Source organism: Capra hircus, chromosome 5, assembly GCF_001704415.2.
Source record: "Capra hircus breed San Clemente chromosome 5, ASM170441v1, whole genome shotgun sequence".
Classification (NCBI taxonomy): domain Eukaryota; kingdom Metazoa; phylum Chordata; class Mammalia; order Artiodactyla; family Bovidae; genus Capra; species Capra hircus.
The window spans coordinates 112,817,595-112,834,109 of NC_030812.1; the positions used below are offsets into that span (position 1 = coordinate 112,817,595).

At 51.4% G+C, this 16,515-nt stretch overlaps 1 protein-coding gene across 1 annotated transcript in view; it reads right to left on the reverse strand.

The window, feature by feature from the left end:
* Positions 1-16,515, reverse strand: part of TTLL1 (tubulin tyrosine ligase like 1) — a 41,100-nt gene that overhangs the window by 23,676 nt on the left and 909 nt on the right. The window contains exons 2-3 of the mRNA XM_018048867.1: positions 6,997-7,070; positions 2,805-2,921 (exon numbers count right to left, since the gene is read on the reverse strand). Of these exons, the coding sequence (XP_017904356.1) occupies positions 2,805-2,917 (113 nt within the window). The 5' untranslated portion in view covers positions 2,918-2,921; positions 6,997-7,070. The remainder of the gene's footprint in view (positions 1-2,804; positions 2,922-6,996; positions 7,071-16,515) is intronic.

Consider the following 16,515-nt stretch of genomic DNA (forward strand, 5'->3'; position numbering starts at 1 on the left):
CATCCCACAAGCCCAGAATAGCCGGCTGGAGGGATGTGAGAGCTTTGTGGAGAGGAGTCCCTGTTGTCCTGGCCAAGGGCATTCTAGACCAGCCAGGTCCCGGATGACCCGCCAGGTGACAGCGGATGCTGCGTGAGCCCAGGCAGGGTCAGTGGAGCAGGCGAGACCAAGAGAACCGCTCCGCCAAACCGACAAACTCATGTTAACGGAAAGTGGTTGTTTCGAGCCCCTAAGTTTTGTTTTTTAATATTTATTTCTTTGGCTGCGCTGGGTCTTAGTTGTGACACACGTACATTCGTTGCGGCATCTGGGACAGTTAGTTGAGGCGTGCGGGATCTAGTTCCCTGACCAGGGATCGAACCTGGGCCCCTGGCACTGGGAGTGCAGAGTCTTAGCCACTGGACCGCCAGGGAAGTCCCCAGGCGCTTGTTCCTCGCTGTCTGGCAAAGGATGACCCATGCACTCCCTCCAGCACGGCCACTGTTTACCTGTTTCATGCTCCGTCTACTTCCTGCCCACATGCAAGGTGTTTTTGCACAGCTGTTGTCAGGATACAAATGCAATTTCATAATATGTTTTTCTTCTCATTTATTGTTGTTCAGTTTTCCCAAACTGTTTTACGATCATCACAGTATTTTAACGGCTGCACCTTAATCTGCTTGGTTACTGTATTACCTTTCTCTGACCGGTTAATATTTAGCTGTTTTCAGTAATTTTCCCTAACCGATTTCCAAGACCTGACCGGACACTCAGTGCTTAAAGCATGAGCTCTCAACATCTCCAAATATCCAACTCCTATTAAACTGGTTAGCCCTTCCCTCTTCTCACTCTTGGGTTCAGGAGAGCTCCACTCCGCTCAGTGTTATCCTCAGCCTGGATGGGAGGAGAGTTTGGGGGAGAACGGATACACGTATATGGCTGAGTATATACACACATATAAGGCTGAGTCCCTTCACTGTTCACATGAAACTGTCACAACACTGTTAATGGGCTATGCTCTGATACAAAATAAAAAGTTAAAAAAAAATAAAAGCACTCCAAAACCCTTCTCAGCGTGAAGATGGCAGCACTGAACTCCCCCTCACCCCCCCACCCCGGCATGAGAAGCCGAAAGCACACACCGAGTTCTGCTGGTCCACGGCACCAGGCAGCGGGACACGAGACAGCAAGTACTAAATGCTGTCACGCTCAGCCTTCCTTTCAGAGCTCCCGTGAAGCAGGGTTCTGGATAAATGAGGTCACTTTACCTCCGAGAGGTGAACCATATACAGATGCTGACCCACTTCACAAACGCCCTCCCTGCCTGCCGGCCCCGCTCCTCCAGGGGCAAATCAGGTTTAAAGGGCAGGTGACTTCAGAGCTGTCGGGAGTACAGCTCATGTCATCCCTCCGTCCACTGCCGGAGCTCGGGGGCTGGGGGTTGCCCACTGTGCCCGGGGCCCGGCCACGCGCCGGGGAGGCTGAGAGAAGCCAGGCCGGGTCCTCAACGTTCCAGGCTTCGCAGGGACACCGACAGGGGACAGGTGGGGAATCACAGACATGGCGTTTGCTGCCACCTGAGCAGGGTAGCCCGGGAGGGCCTGCGGGGCAGAGCGGGCTTCCAGGGCACATGCGCTGGTGCGTGAGGGAGGTGCCGGTGGGGCTCCTGCCCTATGCCAGCACCACCTCACATTCCGCGCTCCCTGAAACCTCAAACAACCGAACCTGGGAAGACAGGTCAAGGCCTCCGCGAACAGTGGGGTGAAGGAGCCAGGGCTGTAGCCACGCGTGGCTTGGGCTCCAAGGTCTGGACGTCTAACACCCGGGTGCGCTGTCTCTGGAGGGTAGGCTGAGGAGAGGCAGAAAGCACAGCGTGTACAAAAGTGCAAAAGAAAGACAGGGTGCTCAGTGGGTCAGTGGGGCTGACGGCGGGGGGTGGGGGGGGAGGGCGGCGGGGGGTGGGGGGGGAGGGCAGCGGGGGAGAAAGGAAGGGGCTGGAGAGAGGCCGAGGACCATCTCTCAGGGCAGCGGCACGGGGAGTGAGCCTTGGGTGGCGGCAGGGGAGAGTCAGGGTGGAAAGGCCCCTGCAGGCCGTGAGGTGCTCCCCCACCGGCCCCTCGGTGTCCCCCCAAAGCCTCACTCCCACGCTCTGCACCCAGGAGCTGCTGCAGCTTGGGGAAGTGTTCTTTCTGGTGAGTAACCTGCCAGGTGTGCGGATGCTGTCCCGAGGGAGGGAGCAGCCCAGGCCTGGACCAAGCAGGACAGGGGAGCTCACCCAGAGGAAGTGGGAAGACTCCACAGGACGGGACTGAGTGTCAGAATGCTACCTTTCCAGCCTAACTGGCCCTTCCGGGATTTCTCAGTCTGCCAGCACCCTGCTGGCCTAATGACCGAGTGAAAGGGAGCAGGGAGCCCTCCCACAGTCCTCCCCAACCCCCACGCCACCCCACAGCCCGCCCCACCCCCCACGCCACCCCACAGGACGCTAACTTCCCCGAGGGAACCCCGAGGTCCAGGCAACAGGGCACCTCCGTGAGCAGCACCGGCCCCAGGGCGGGGGCTCCTGTTTCTCACCCAGACGCACACTGTGCAACCACACTCGCGGGGCTGAGACGCCCCCCGGGCCTCCTGATAGCCATGTCACTCGAGCACGTGCACTACCCCAGGGCCGCCTGCTCGTGCACACAGAGGGCCCGGGACAAGAGTGCGTGCAGCAGGGGCGGCACACGGCGCGGCGGGGCCTTCGTGGGACACTGCCCCGGGACACGCCGCCACCACACTCGTGAACGGCTCGGAGGCAAGAGAAGCCTGCCTTCCATACTCACCAGTAGAAATTCCAGTCCTCGTTTTCTGTCACTTGGACCCATCCTCTCTTCTCAAAGTTATTTATCAGCACCGACTTCTCGATGTCAGTGACCCACTTCACTTTTCCTGCCATAATCCTGGAAGATAGTGCCTCATGAGAGCCATGAACATCGACGCCTCACCTCCGCTCGCCCGAAGGAGTCCTCTGTGCGCCGAGCTCCGTCTCCCCGACAGAGGCTCTCAGCATGATGAGGTCCCCCCAACATACCCCTGGGGGATCCTGCCACATCTGAAGGCATCTCGCTCGTCAGGACCACCCGGGGTTCAGGGGAGGCTCTGACACCTCGTGAGCAGAGACCAGAGAAGCTGCTTGACACCCCCCGACGTGCAGGATGCCTACTCACCCCCGCACAGCAAACTGCCCAGTCCCAAATACCAGCTGTGCTGAGCCTGAGAGTCTGCTCAAGCAGGAAATGAAGGCTACACACGTTGAACGGCAGCTGTGGCAGGCGCCACGAGGGGCCGTGCCTGGGCAGTGGGGGCTGGGTCAGCAGGTGGGAGGGTATCCTGGGCAGGGGACCCTGGAGTTGACTCTGACGGGCAGAGATGAGAGTACCTGCTCTAATCCGTGCACCACCCCTCACCCGGCCCCTCAAGTCCTGCTTATAGTTTCCCTGCTGCCCCCCTGCCCTACACCAGTGCACCCCTTCACAGTGGGTGATCTCAGCGTCTGTCTGACCACATCGCTCCTGTTTAACAACCAACGTGACTCCCACCGCCCCTAAAATGTGCAGCGCCCTGTTCCTCTCCTGCTTTTCCAGATGCGTCACGCGCCACCGTCTCGCTCACCCACTGTTCTGGCCAGCCCGGACTCCCATCTACCTCAGGACCTTGGCACGTGCTCTGCCTGCAGCACTCCGGCCTCCCTTCTGCCCAGTTAAGCTACTGCCCGCTTGTCTGCAGGCAGAAGTGAGTGTCACTTCCCGCAGAGCCTCTCTGACTCTCCAGACCAGCTGCCTAGCCCCTCGGCACCTGCAGTTCTGTCCCTGCTCGGGGGGCAGGAGTCGCCCCTTTTCTGTCCCCGCTTCGTGCCCAGGGCCTGGCACATGCCTGGCACGCGGCAGACCATCACTTCAGGGAGAACGAGCGACCGTGGTCCAGGCCTGGCAGTGCCACCGTGGGACTCCAGGCAAGTTACGGGACCTTTCTGCACCTAGTTCCTCCTCTGATTTGTGGGTTTTGAGCTGTTCAAGCAGCCCAGGGTTCCAGGCTCCCCCCAGCTCCCACCAGACCAAGTCTGCCTCGTTACACTCCTGAAGACAGGAGGGGAACGGCTTTCCCAGCCCAGGCTCGAAGCCCTGGGGCCCTATGGACGTCGAGGGCCTTTTATGAAGGACGCACATCCTCCTTGTCATGGCTTCACATTTGGAGCAACGTCACCAGGCAGAAAAAGGCATGGGATGTGGAGGTGGGGACTCGGGTATGCGCTGCCTGGGAGAGGAAACGGGAAGGCAGTCTCTGAGAGTGTCCACCAGGTGCAGCTCGGGGCGCTGCTACACGGGGCAGCCACACCCTCCGCGGGGTGCCCAGCAGGGCGCGGCTGTGGGCAAGCTCAGCCTGTGGAGCTCGAGGCCCAGCTCCGCCACGCACTCGCTGTGTGACGCTGGGCAAGTTACCTGACTTCTCTGAACTTGTTTCCTCATCTCTGAAACGGGGGTGACGACAGTATTGACCTGCATCGCAGGTGAAAGCAAGAAGTAAACGAGTGAACACACGTCAAGCACTGAGAAGGGCGCCTGGCACGTAAGGAATCACGTCGTCATCCCTGTTTACGGATGAGGAAGCCACGGCTCCTAAGAGCCGCTGTAAGAAAGGGCCAAAGGACATGATGGTGGCTTGAGTGACCCTACTCTAACGTCACTGCTTCTTCCACAGCCCATCACCCCTTCCCTCTGTGAACGTGGCTTCCTCAGGATGCCGTCAACGCTCACAAGGTCAAAGTGAGGGGTAAACGGAACCGCTCTCTGCAAACGCTAGGTGTCGTGTAACTGCCACGGGAGGCCGCTAACCGATCAGCCATGGTCCGCGTGAAGGTCAGCAGCCACTGCCTCGGGGTGACGCCAGAAGCTCCGCGAGGCCCCCACCTGCTGGCAGCTCAGTCCGCACCCGAGCAAACCCCACCAGCCCGGCCCCCATAGTGGTGTCGAGGCCGACTTGGAGTGGGGGGGGGGTGTGCTTTTCTACTACAGTCAATTTGCAGGCACTGTTTTGTTTTTTTATACAAACCAAAGGCTTGTGGCAACCCTGCATGGGGCAAGTCTATGAGCACCATTTTTCCAACAGCGTCTGCTCACTTCCTGTCTCTGTGTCACAGTATTCCTATCATATTTCTGACGTCTTCATTATCACCTTTCACTTATCTGTTTTGACCCTACCATGAAGCACGTGGCGTCTCAGTTCCCTGACCGGGTATTGAACCTGCGCTCCCTGCACTGGAAGTGCAGAGTCTTAAGCACTGGACTGCCAAGAAGTCCCTCGTTATTGTCTGTTTGTTACACTGACTGTGATCTTTGGTGTTACTACCATGACTCCCTGAAGGCTCAGGTGGTGATTAACATCTTTTAGAAATAAGGTGAAAGTCACTCAGTCGTGTCCGGCTCTTTGGGACCCCGTGGACTACACAGTCCATGGAATTCTCCAGGTCAAGATACGGGAGTGGGTAGCCGTTCCCTTCTCCAGGGGATCTTCCCAACCTAGGGATCGAACCCAGGTCTCCTGCATTCAGGCAGATTCTTTACCAGCTGAGCTACCAGGGAAGCCTTTCAGCAATAAGGTATTTTTAAATTAGGGCTTCCCTGATGGCTCAATGGTAAAGAATCTGCCTGCAATGCAGGAGACCTGGGTTCGATCCGTGGGTTGGGAAGATCCCCTGGAGGAGGGCATGGCAACCCACTCCTGTATTCTTGCCTAGAGAATCCCATGGACAGAGGAGTCTGGCGGGCTGCAGTCTATACGGTCGCAAAGAGTCAGACATGACTGAAGCAATTCAGCAGCAGCAGCAGCAACATTTTTTAATTAAGGCCATGTACACGTTTTATAGAGAAGGCAATGGCACCCCACCCCAGTACTCTTGCCTGGAAAACCCCATGGACAGGGGAGCCTGGTGGACTGCAGTCCATGGGGTCGCTAAGAGTCGGACACGACTGAGAGACTTCACTTTCACTTTCATGCATTGGAGAAGGAAATGGCAACCCACTCCAGTTCTTGCCTGGAAAATCCCAGGGATGGGGCAGCCTGGTGGGCTGCCGTTTATGGGGTCACACAGAGTTGGACAAGACTGAAGCGACTTAGCAGCAGCAGCAACAACACGGTTTTAGACAAGTAGCTAATGCTTAGAACAGTCTGTAGTATGGTATAAAGTTAACTATTATACCCCAGGGAAGCCAAACATTCTTGTGACTTGCTTTCTTGCAATATTCACTTCACTGGGGTAGTCTGGGCAGGAATCTGCAGTATTTGGGAGGCCAGCCTATAATCTGACTTCACCCGAACAGCCCTGACTCCTTGAGGGATCCTGTTCCGACTCTGCCCCCTAGAGTCCAACTGCAGACACAGGATTTGGGTGAGAATCAACCCCGAAGCCAGGCAGGGCCCACACCACACCCCATGCCCTGCACTTTGAACATCAGCCTTCCTGGGCGACCTCACCCCTGTCACGGACGTCCACTTGGAGATGACGCAGAAGTAAGAGCAGAAACATAACACAGTTGCACAGGCAGTGCTTTATATCCACACTGTGCTCCAGTCACAAAACAGGCAGAAGATGCTTCCAGGGGCACGACCCCAAACCCAGGAAGCCGGATGGGGCAAGCAGTCCCCCCCTCACTCGAGTACTGCACTGTGCTGTGACCTGCTCTATCGTGTCCGACTCTTTGCGACCCCATGCACTGTAGCCCGCCAGGTTCCTCTGTCCATGGGGACTCTCCAGGCAAGAATACTGCAGTGGTTCGCCATTCCCTTCTCCAGGGGATCTTCCCCACCCAGGGATCGAACCCAGGCCTGCCATAGTGCAGGCAGATTCTTTACCGTCTGAGCTACAGGGAAGCCCCATCCTCACTTTACAGCAGGAAGTGGAGCCGCCAAGGAGGGGCAGTTTCCTCCCGGCCCCCTGGACAGGCGGTCACCAAGGGAAACATCACATGCCTGACCTACCATAGGTATTTATGGAGCCAACAGGAACATCCAATTTCTCTTCAGTTTCCCTGACTCTTGCCTTGGGTTCTTACCTAAAACAAAATGAATACACAAATGATTGGCACAAAAACAGATACAAGGATCAGAGAGCCCGGGAATAAACCCACACAACCTACAGCCAATTAATCTTTGACAAAGGAGGGAAGAATGTCCGACGGTGAAAAGACAGTCTCTTCAGCAAGTGGTGCTGGGAAAGCTGGCCAGTTACGTGTAAACCAACAGAGTTAGGACACACTCTCACACCATGCACAAAGATAAAACGCCTTAAAGACTTAAATGCGAGAGACAACACCATAAAACCCCTAGAAGAGAATACAGCCTGACGTAAACGGTACCAATGTTTTCTTAGGTCAGTCTCCCAAGGAAACAGAAATAAAAGCAAGAATAAACAAATGGGACCTAATCAACTTATTAACTCTTGTACAGCAGAGGAACTCATAAACAAAATGAAAAGACAACTTACGGGCTGGGAAAAAACAATTGCAAATCATGTGACTGACAAGGGCTTAATTTCCAGCCAAATAAATAACTGTTCTCAAAAAAAGATGAGGTCATTCAGGTCAGCCTTAATCCAACACCACATACTCTTACGAGATGGAAAGCTGGACACAGACACACATGGGGCAGACAACACCCTGCGAAGACAAGGGGACAGACAGACAGACACAGAGGGAACGCGGCCGTGGGAAGATGGAGGCGGAGGTTATAGAGCTGTGCTGCCACGATGCCTGGGGCTCCCGGAACCTGGCTGCCGCGAGGACCCCCTCCCCTGGAATCCTTCAAGACAGCACACCTCTGCCAACCCCCACCCCCGCTGATTCCAGGCTCCTGCCTCACGGAGCTGCCCAGTTTGTGGCACTTTGACACTGCAGGCCTAGGAAACCAACACAAGACACGACCATCCTAAACACTAGGGGAAAAAGAAGAAGAAATTCACACACAAAAGGAGCTGCATGCATATGAATTTTGGAAGCAGAGCATGGTATAAAGTGCTGAGCAAGAAGATAGTCATTCGTGGTTAGAAGGGAAAGAAAGAAGTAAGGCCCCCTCTCCTTTAAAAGAACCTCTTTTCAGAAATACACCAAATCGACGTTTACTCCACCACCGAGCTGACGCAAAGGCATCTTGAGAAGAGCAAGGCGGGACGGAGGCGCCCTCCACACCCGAGGCTCAGAGACCCAGTTCGCTCCCGCAAAGAAACGTCTGAGCCACGGATCCTGGCAAGTCCTTGGGGCCTTAGCCTCCCCAGTGAAATAAATGGAAAAAGAAAGTGACAGCCCCTCGGCGGCACTGCAGGGATTACCGCAAGGTCAGGCGGGCGTGGCCCTGGCACTCGGCAGGTTCTCCGAACAGTCAACTGGGTTTGAATTGAGTGCGTCAGGCGGAAGGAGTTTCCCCGTGAAGCTGCCCCTGATTCGGCCCTGCACACTCCCGCCACTGGGGTCGGGAGACCAGCCCGCCTCGCTCAGGAAGTGATGACATGTCTCTGTCATCACTGAAATGACAGCCACCACTCACGAAGCACCAGGATGCGCCGGGCTCCGGGCTGGGCAGTCTGTGCAGATCCTTGTCTACTGGGCACGCCGTTACAGCTCACCTGACGTCCGGAGGCAGGTACTGTCCCCACTTACAGCCGGGAGAGTGGGGCTCGGAGAGTAAGAGGGAACGCACACGGCCTCCCTCCCACATGGGATGTCAACCCTCACTTTACATGCAGCCCCCTTGTCAGGCATCATCGACCACCCGCAGGGCAGCAGGTGGTCCCCCAGTGCCGGGGGCCAGCGTGAGGAACTCCGCCCGTGGCAAAGGTCATGAGGAAGGAGGCTTGGCAAACGCAAAGGCGTGATCAAGCCTCAGGAAACGCCCTGTTCCGGAGCATCTACCCCAAAACCAGAGTCTGTTTTATGCTCTCACCTACACCTCTGACTTGACGGGGGGCTCTCCCCCATAACCGTTTCTCTCGGAGAAGGAGTAAACGTGCAGCTCCAAGGCAATAAAAATTCTTGGGCATGACAGGAGTGTTTCAGCTTACAGACTCCTCTGAAGGTTATCTAGCCCGCCTGTATAGGTTCGTCCGGCCACATGTGGTTGTTTACAGCCTCCCAATCTGAAAGGCAAGAGATGTTTTAGACTTACTAAAGGCAAATTCTTTTGGGGAGTTGGAAATTATTAGTATAGTGGGTTGGTTAGGAATTATATTAGTGAAGGGTTTTTCATTTGTTGTGCCAATAATTGCTGCTAATTCCCTGCCCTGGGTGGGACAAGGATGTCTCAGGTCAAACCTCTCTGCTGACAGACTAGCTTGTGTGACAGGATTATCCATACTCCTGCCACTACGAACATGATTGTTTACTACCTCTCAACCATAAACAGCACAGAGAGTTTGGGAGTATTTTGAGAGTCTTAATTAGCATAGGGCTTTTCTCATTGTTGAGTCAATGATTGCTGCCAGGCCTCCATATCCTTAGGCACCTGGGAATATATTAATCAATGTATTGGGAATATAGAAAAGGAAATATAGTGGTTTTAAGGTTAGCAATACCAGACTTTTGAGTTAAGGAATTTTCTCTTTTGTAATAGATCACTGTACTTTGTTATAAATCACTGTGTCCTTGCTATGTAAAAATGTAACTTTATCACTATCTTAAGACTAAATAGATCTCAAGGGGAGCATTGGTGAAAGGATTTTCATTTGTTGGGCTGATGTTTGCTGCTAAATCTCCATATTCCCTGCCCTTATAATGAATATAACTAACATATAGGAGAAATAAGCACTAACCTTTAAGCATATAGGAGAAATAAGTATTAACCTTTAAGATTAATCACGTTAACCTTGGGTTAAATAAATTGCTTTCTTGATTGTAACTCACTACACCCTCACCCTATAGGAATGTAACTTTATTTGGAGGGTGGTGCCTGGTTTAAGAAAAAACACCCTTGGAAGAAATAAGTGTTTTGGTTATCAGAAAGAAAGGATCACAGAATGTCAGCAGGTCTCACTCATGGCCAGAAGATGTAAAATCCCTAAGGCCTTTTTATGTGAAGCACCTGATTTTGATAAAGGTCAGGACTGCTGACCCCCGCGTGACTCTGTATTCATCCCTATATGTAGCAAAAGGTATATAAGCAAACCCCAAAATAAAGAAATCGGATCAGTTTCCGGAAAGACTGATTCCCCCATGTCGTTTCTTTCTTGCTCCCCGTTTTTCTGGCTGAATTCCCATCTGGAGCATGGATGCTATTCCACGTAAACCAAGCTATTCAGCCTCTTTTTTTCCACTAATTTTCCTACTACACTCTCCGTTTCTAACCTCTCTATATATCTATAATTAAATATGTATTTTTCCAAGGACGCAGACGCCATCCCCACCTTTGAATTCCCTGGATCCACCGGGGCTGGACCCCGGCAAGTGGCGCCTGGAACAGGCTATTCGAAGGTAAGCTCCCCCAGCAATTGGGTCATCAGCCCTATTGCTCTGGACAGCTAGGGTCATCAGCCCTGTTGTTCCCCAGTGTAGAGTGTTCAGGGACGGATAGGACTCCACTTAGGGTGCCGCAGACCCCCCTGTAGGATAGACAGGGTGAGTAGGAGTGGGAAGTGTTGAAGGGTTTAAGAGAAACCTGGTTTCATAGAGGTTGAAAGAAACCTGGTTTTGTAGAGGTTGGAAAGAAAACCCCCCTTGCAAAGGTAAAACCTTTGTTGAGGCAGACTTTTCTATAAATCTTAATTTTCTGATATGGGTAACAGTGAGTCAAAAGAAAGACAGCTTTTATAAAAGTAATTTTGCAGTCATTAAGTAGGAGAGGAATTAAAAGTTAAGAAATCCAATATTCAGTCATTTTTTCATTTGTACCAGACTAGTGTCCTTGGTTTCCAGAAGAAGGACACTGTGAACTTAGATACTTGGGTGAAGCTAAGGAAACAGCTAAAAACTTATTATAGTTTACATGGGCCTGTAAATGCTTTTGCTCTGTGGAATATGATTAGAAATGTTCTGGATCCCCGTCATGAGGCTGTTAGATGGACTATGGGAGAGGCTATATCGGTGGATGGTAGTGGGTCTCCACCTTCTACGCGGATCATATTTTCTGCCATTGGCGAACAAAAGGAGGGACACTATACCTCCCGAGGAAGGAGCGGACTTACAGGACGCTGCGGCCGGGCGCCCTGGTGAGCCCCCTCCCCCTCTATGCAAACCTTTAAAAATTTATCCAACATTTTTTGATTTAAGGCGACCACCCCACCTCCGCATACGCCCCCCAGTTCAGTTCAGTTCAGTTCAGTTCAGTTCAGTTCAGTTCAAAAGCCTCCCAGAACATTGCCTAAGGTTGAAAAAGATAGGGAAATTTTTTTAAAACAAAGGAGCGTTTAAAGCAGAGCCTGCTCCTAGCAGAAAACCCCCTGGGGGGTGGGGGTGGGGCCTCACCCAAGCAAAAAAAAAAAAAGAGAGAAAATGAGAAAAAAAAGAGGAAAAAGGGAAAAAGAAAAGTAATCGTAACAAAAAGGATTCTAAAAATAAAAAGTTTCTCTTGTGGCCAAATGAGGCATTTTGTCGGCAGTGTCCTGCTAAACAGAGACAACAAGCCGTGCCAATCAACCCCAGGTAGCTCAGGCCTAGACCTCAGTTCCACCACCGCATCAATATTAACTCCTGTGGCGGTAACTCCAATTCCAACGGGCGTGGCTGGCCCCCTGCCTGAGGACATTCTGGACTTGTGCTAGGGCGTAGCTTGATTTATTTTCAAAGAATTTCGGCCTGGTGTAGCAGATTCTGATTATACTGGGAAAATTGAAGTTTTGATCTCGCCGCCTACTAAAACTGTACAAATTAATAAAGGCCAAAAAATAGCACAGCTTTTGCTTTCAGATAGGAAAAACCTTGACTTCTCAAGCCGAGAGCCCCAGAGGATTTGGATCTAGTAATCTAGCTTTTTGGGTGCAAAATATTACGGCTTCTAGGCCTTTAACACATCTTTATTGGCCTAGCTCCTGGCCCACCCATACTACTGAAAATGAGTTGATGGGATTTAAAAAGTGGTATGCGGAGTGGAAGTGCTACAGAGGAAAAGGTGAGGGAGAGTTTAAAACCTTGGAGAGTAGTGAGTTCCCCATTGTGGGAGATATTCAATCAAAGATTGGATGGTTGCTTGTCATCTAAAAAGCTATAGACCAGATTTAGGTTACAAAAGGATAACTGGAGAAGCTTATAAAGATATTGTGCAACACCTCTTTCCTTGCTTCTCATATTTAGGTCTGCCAAAAATTTTAAAAACTGATAATGCCCCTTTAAAGCTGCGGAGAGGTTGTTTACTAACTTTAAATGATTTCCAGGGAATTCGAAGGTGGGGATGGCGTCAGCATCCTTGGAAAAATACATATTAATTACAGATATATAGAGAGGTTAGAAACGGAGAGTGTAGTAGGAAAATTAGTGGAGAAAAAGAGGCTGAATAGCTTGGTTTACGTGGAATAGCATCCATGCTCCAGATGGGAATTCAGCCAGAAAAACGGGGAGCAAGAAAGAAACGACATGGGGGAATCAGTCTTTCCGGAAACTGATCCGATTTCTTTATTTTTGGGTTTGCTTATATACCTTTTGCTACATATAGGGATGAATACAGAGTCACGCGGGGGTCAGCAGTCCTGACCTTTATCAAAATCAGGTGCTTCACATAAAAAGGCCTTAGGGATTTTACATCTTCTGGCCATGAGTGAGACCTGCTGACATTCTGTGATCCTTTCTTTCTGATAACCAAAACACTTCCAAGGGTGTTTTTTCTTAAACCAGGCACCACCCTCCAAATAAAGTTACATCCCTATAGGGTGAGGGTGTAGTGAGTTACAATCAAGAAAGCAATTTATTTAACCCAAGGTTAACGTGATTAATCTTAAAGGTTAATACTTATTTCTCCTATATGCTTAAAGCTTAGTGCTTATTTCTCCTATATGTTAGTTATATTCATTATAAGGGCAGGGAATATGGAGATTTAGCAGCAAACATCAGCCCAACAAATGAAAATCCTTTCACCAATGCTCCCCTTAAGATCTATTTAGTCTTAAGATAGTGATAAAGTTCCATTTTTACATAGCAAGGACACAGTGATTTATAACAAAGTACAGTGATCTATTACAAAAGAGAAAATTCCTTAACTCAAAAGTCTAGTATTGCTAACCTTAAAACCACTATATTTCCTTTTCTATATTCCCAATACATTGATTAATATATTCCCAGGTGCCTAAGGATATGGAGGCCTGGCGGCAATCATTGACTCAACAATGAGAAAAGCCCTATGCTAATTAAGACTCTCAAAATACTCCCAAACTCTCTGTGCTGTTTATGGTTGAGAGGTAGTAAACAATCATGTTCGTAGTGGCAGGAGTATGGATAATCCTGTCACACAAGCTAGTCTGTCAGCAGAGAGGTTTGACCTAAGACATCCTTGTCACACCCAGGGCAGGGAATTAGCAGCAATTATTGGCACAACAAATGAAAAACCCTTCACTAATATAATTCCTAACCAACCCACTATACTAATAATTTCCAACTCCCCAAAAGAATTTGCCTTTAGTAAGTCTAAAACATCTCATGCCTCTCAGGTTGGGAGGCTGTAAACAATCACATGTGGCCGGACGAACCTATACAGGCGGGCTAGATAACCTTCAGAGGAGTCTGTAAGCTGAAACACTCCTGTCATGCCCAAGAATTTTTATTGCCTTGGAGCTGCATGTTTACTCCTTCTCCGAGAGAAACGGTTATGGGGGAGAGCCCCCCGTCAAGTCAGAGGTGTAGGTGAGAGCATAAGACTCTGGTTTTGGGGTAGATGCTCGGGAACAGGGGTTTCCTGAGGCTTGATCACGCCTTTGCGTATGCCAGGCCTCCTTCCTTATGATCTTTGCCATGGGCGGAGTTCCTCACGCTGGCCCCCGGCACCCCAGCACCCAGCCACGGCCAGTGAGGGGGCTCAGGAATCGTCTTAGAACAAAGGAGCCATTAGCCCAGTCCCGGCAGTACAGAAGCCAGTGAAGTGAAGTGAACTGGCTCAGTCGTGTCCGACTCTTTGCGACCCCATGGACTGACTGTAGCCCACCAGGCTCCTCTGCCCATGGGATTCTCCAGGCAAGAATACTGGAGTGGGCTGCCATTTCCTCAAACCTGAGAAATCCTTTTCCTTAGAAAAGTAAATAAATACCTGATTGTCAGATTGTTTTCCTGAGATTTCCTCCTAAAATAGAAAAAAATTAAAAAACCAAGCAGGATTAGTGGTATTGTGTAAGGAACTTGACACCTCACCTCTCAACTGGTTCATAGGAACTGACGCCTCAGACTTTCAAGCCACAAGGTCAGCTACTTTCAAAACTGAGCACCATAAAAACCTCAGCAGGAAAAGCAGAGACTGATGAGAGAGCCCTCATGCTGAACACAGCTCGAAGTCAGAGTGGGCTGTCACCAGCTGAGGTATGTCGGCCATCCCGAATCCAGAGAGCTGCTGGTTATTTAAGGGTCCTGCTCCTGGGGCAAGTGGGCAGGATGTGCTCAAGCTTGAGAACTGGTTTCCCCAGGGACACCCCTGGGCATCCGGGCCACCAAGAGTCTAGCTTCTCATCTGTCTGGTTTCACTCGGCATTGACAGCCACTCTGTGTCAGACGGGTGACGAGAGACACAGAGCTGCCTGGGACCAGGTGCTCCCGGACAGTCCCAATCCAGAGGAGGCAAGAGATGCATTCAGGGACTTGCCCAGCAGTCCACTGGTTAAGACGCCACACTGCCAATGCAGGGGGCATGGTGTGATCCCTGGTCAGGAAACTAAGTTCCCACATGCCATAAGGTACAGCCAAAAAAAAAAAAGAAAGAAATGTGTTCAAAGTGCTTTAAGAGCCCAACAAAATTCAACTGTAGTCCTGAGGGGAAAGTGACCATCAATCCAGGCCAGCGGCAAATCATGCCCACTCTACCCAAAAGATTCCACGTTCAGAGACTTCCCCAGTGTCCCCACAATCAGGGACACCCACAGCAGGCCCGATGACAAGCTTCCTTGGTCCCACCGTCACCCCACTGCAGCCATCCTTCACCCAGCAGCAGGCCGATCTTTTTACACACACAAGCAAACCCTGTCACTCTGCTCACGAGTCTGCAAGCAGCCGCCCGCTGTGCTGAGATTAAAGCTCGCAGTCCACCTGCAGCCCCCCATGCCTCTCAGGTCTTGTCCCCCAGCATCCTTCCACCCGCCTTCCCTCTCCAGGCTCCAGCCTTTTTCAGCCCTCTCACCTACCAAGTGACGTCCACTCTTAAGCCTTTGCTCGTCCCCCAAATCTGGCCCTTTCTCAAAGGCCAACCCCTCACAACAGCCTTCCCAAGCCCATCTCAGTCCTCCCCATTTACCAAGCTGTCACCTCTCTATGGCAATCACGGTGTACACGACTGTTTAATCCGGTGCCGACTGTGAAAGCACGATCTGTGAGCCCGCAGCATCGGCATCATGACCTGGTGCTTATTAGAAACACAAATCCTCCACCCCAACCCACGCACACGCAGTAGGATAACGCATTCAGATCTCTGGGGGTGGGCCCCAGGAATCTGTGTTTTAAGTTCTCAGGGCATTCTTGAGTGCTCAAGTTTGAAAAGACCTGGTGTAGTTCACGTGTTTGGTCCCTTGGCGACCACCTGTCTTCAATACATATATGTCACCATGGGAGCAGGAATGCTGCTCCGTCTTATCTCTGCCGAACCCCCAGCACCCAGAACAGCGTCTGGTAACAGCAGGCTGTCAGTCAGTATTTGATGACTTAACAAAAGACATGAGGGACTTCCCTGGTGGGCCAGTGGCTAAGACTCTGTGCTCCCAATGCAGGGGGCCCACGTTCTATCCCTGGTCAGAGAACGAGATCGCACATGCCACAACTAAAGACCCCGAATGCTGCAAAAAGACCCTGTGAGGCCAAAAAAAAAAAAAAAAAAAAAAAGGGCACGAATTCCTGCCACACGCAAACAAGTGCCAAGCAGCGAAGCAGGCGCAGCCTAGCCCTACAGCGGCCATCAGTCTCGCAGGGGGGACACCCAGGACACGGTCATCCGTAAACACTTCTACAGATTTATCCGGGCAAGAAGTAGGAGGCCGGGAGGGAGTCCAGCTGATTTCCGCTGAACAGTGGAACGTCTTGGGGAATCTCTGTGCCCAGGAAGACAGAACTCTGCCAAGAGGCCTCTACCTCCTGGAGTTACGACTGACTATTCCCAGACAAAAGCCAGAACAACCTCTCAGGAGAAACAGCAGATTGCGGGCAGAACCCACATTCGTGGGAGTCATTTCACTCTTCCAGCTATAGGACCATGGATGCGCTCTCTGCCCTGCCCTCATCCCACTCTCCCAGTCAGTCTGATCACTATGAGTTTCAATAAAGTCCCAGCTCCGCCAGGATCCCAGGACATGTGCATCCCTTTTTAGCTTGTCTTTTTTGAAAAGAAAAAAAAAAAAAA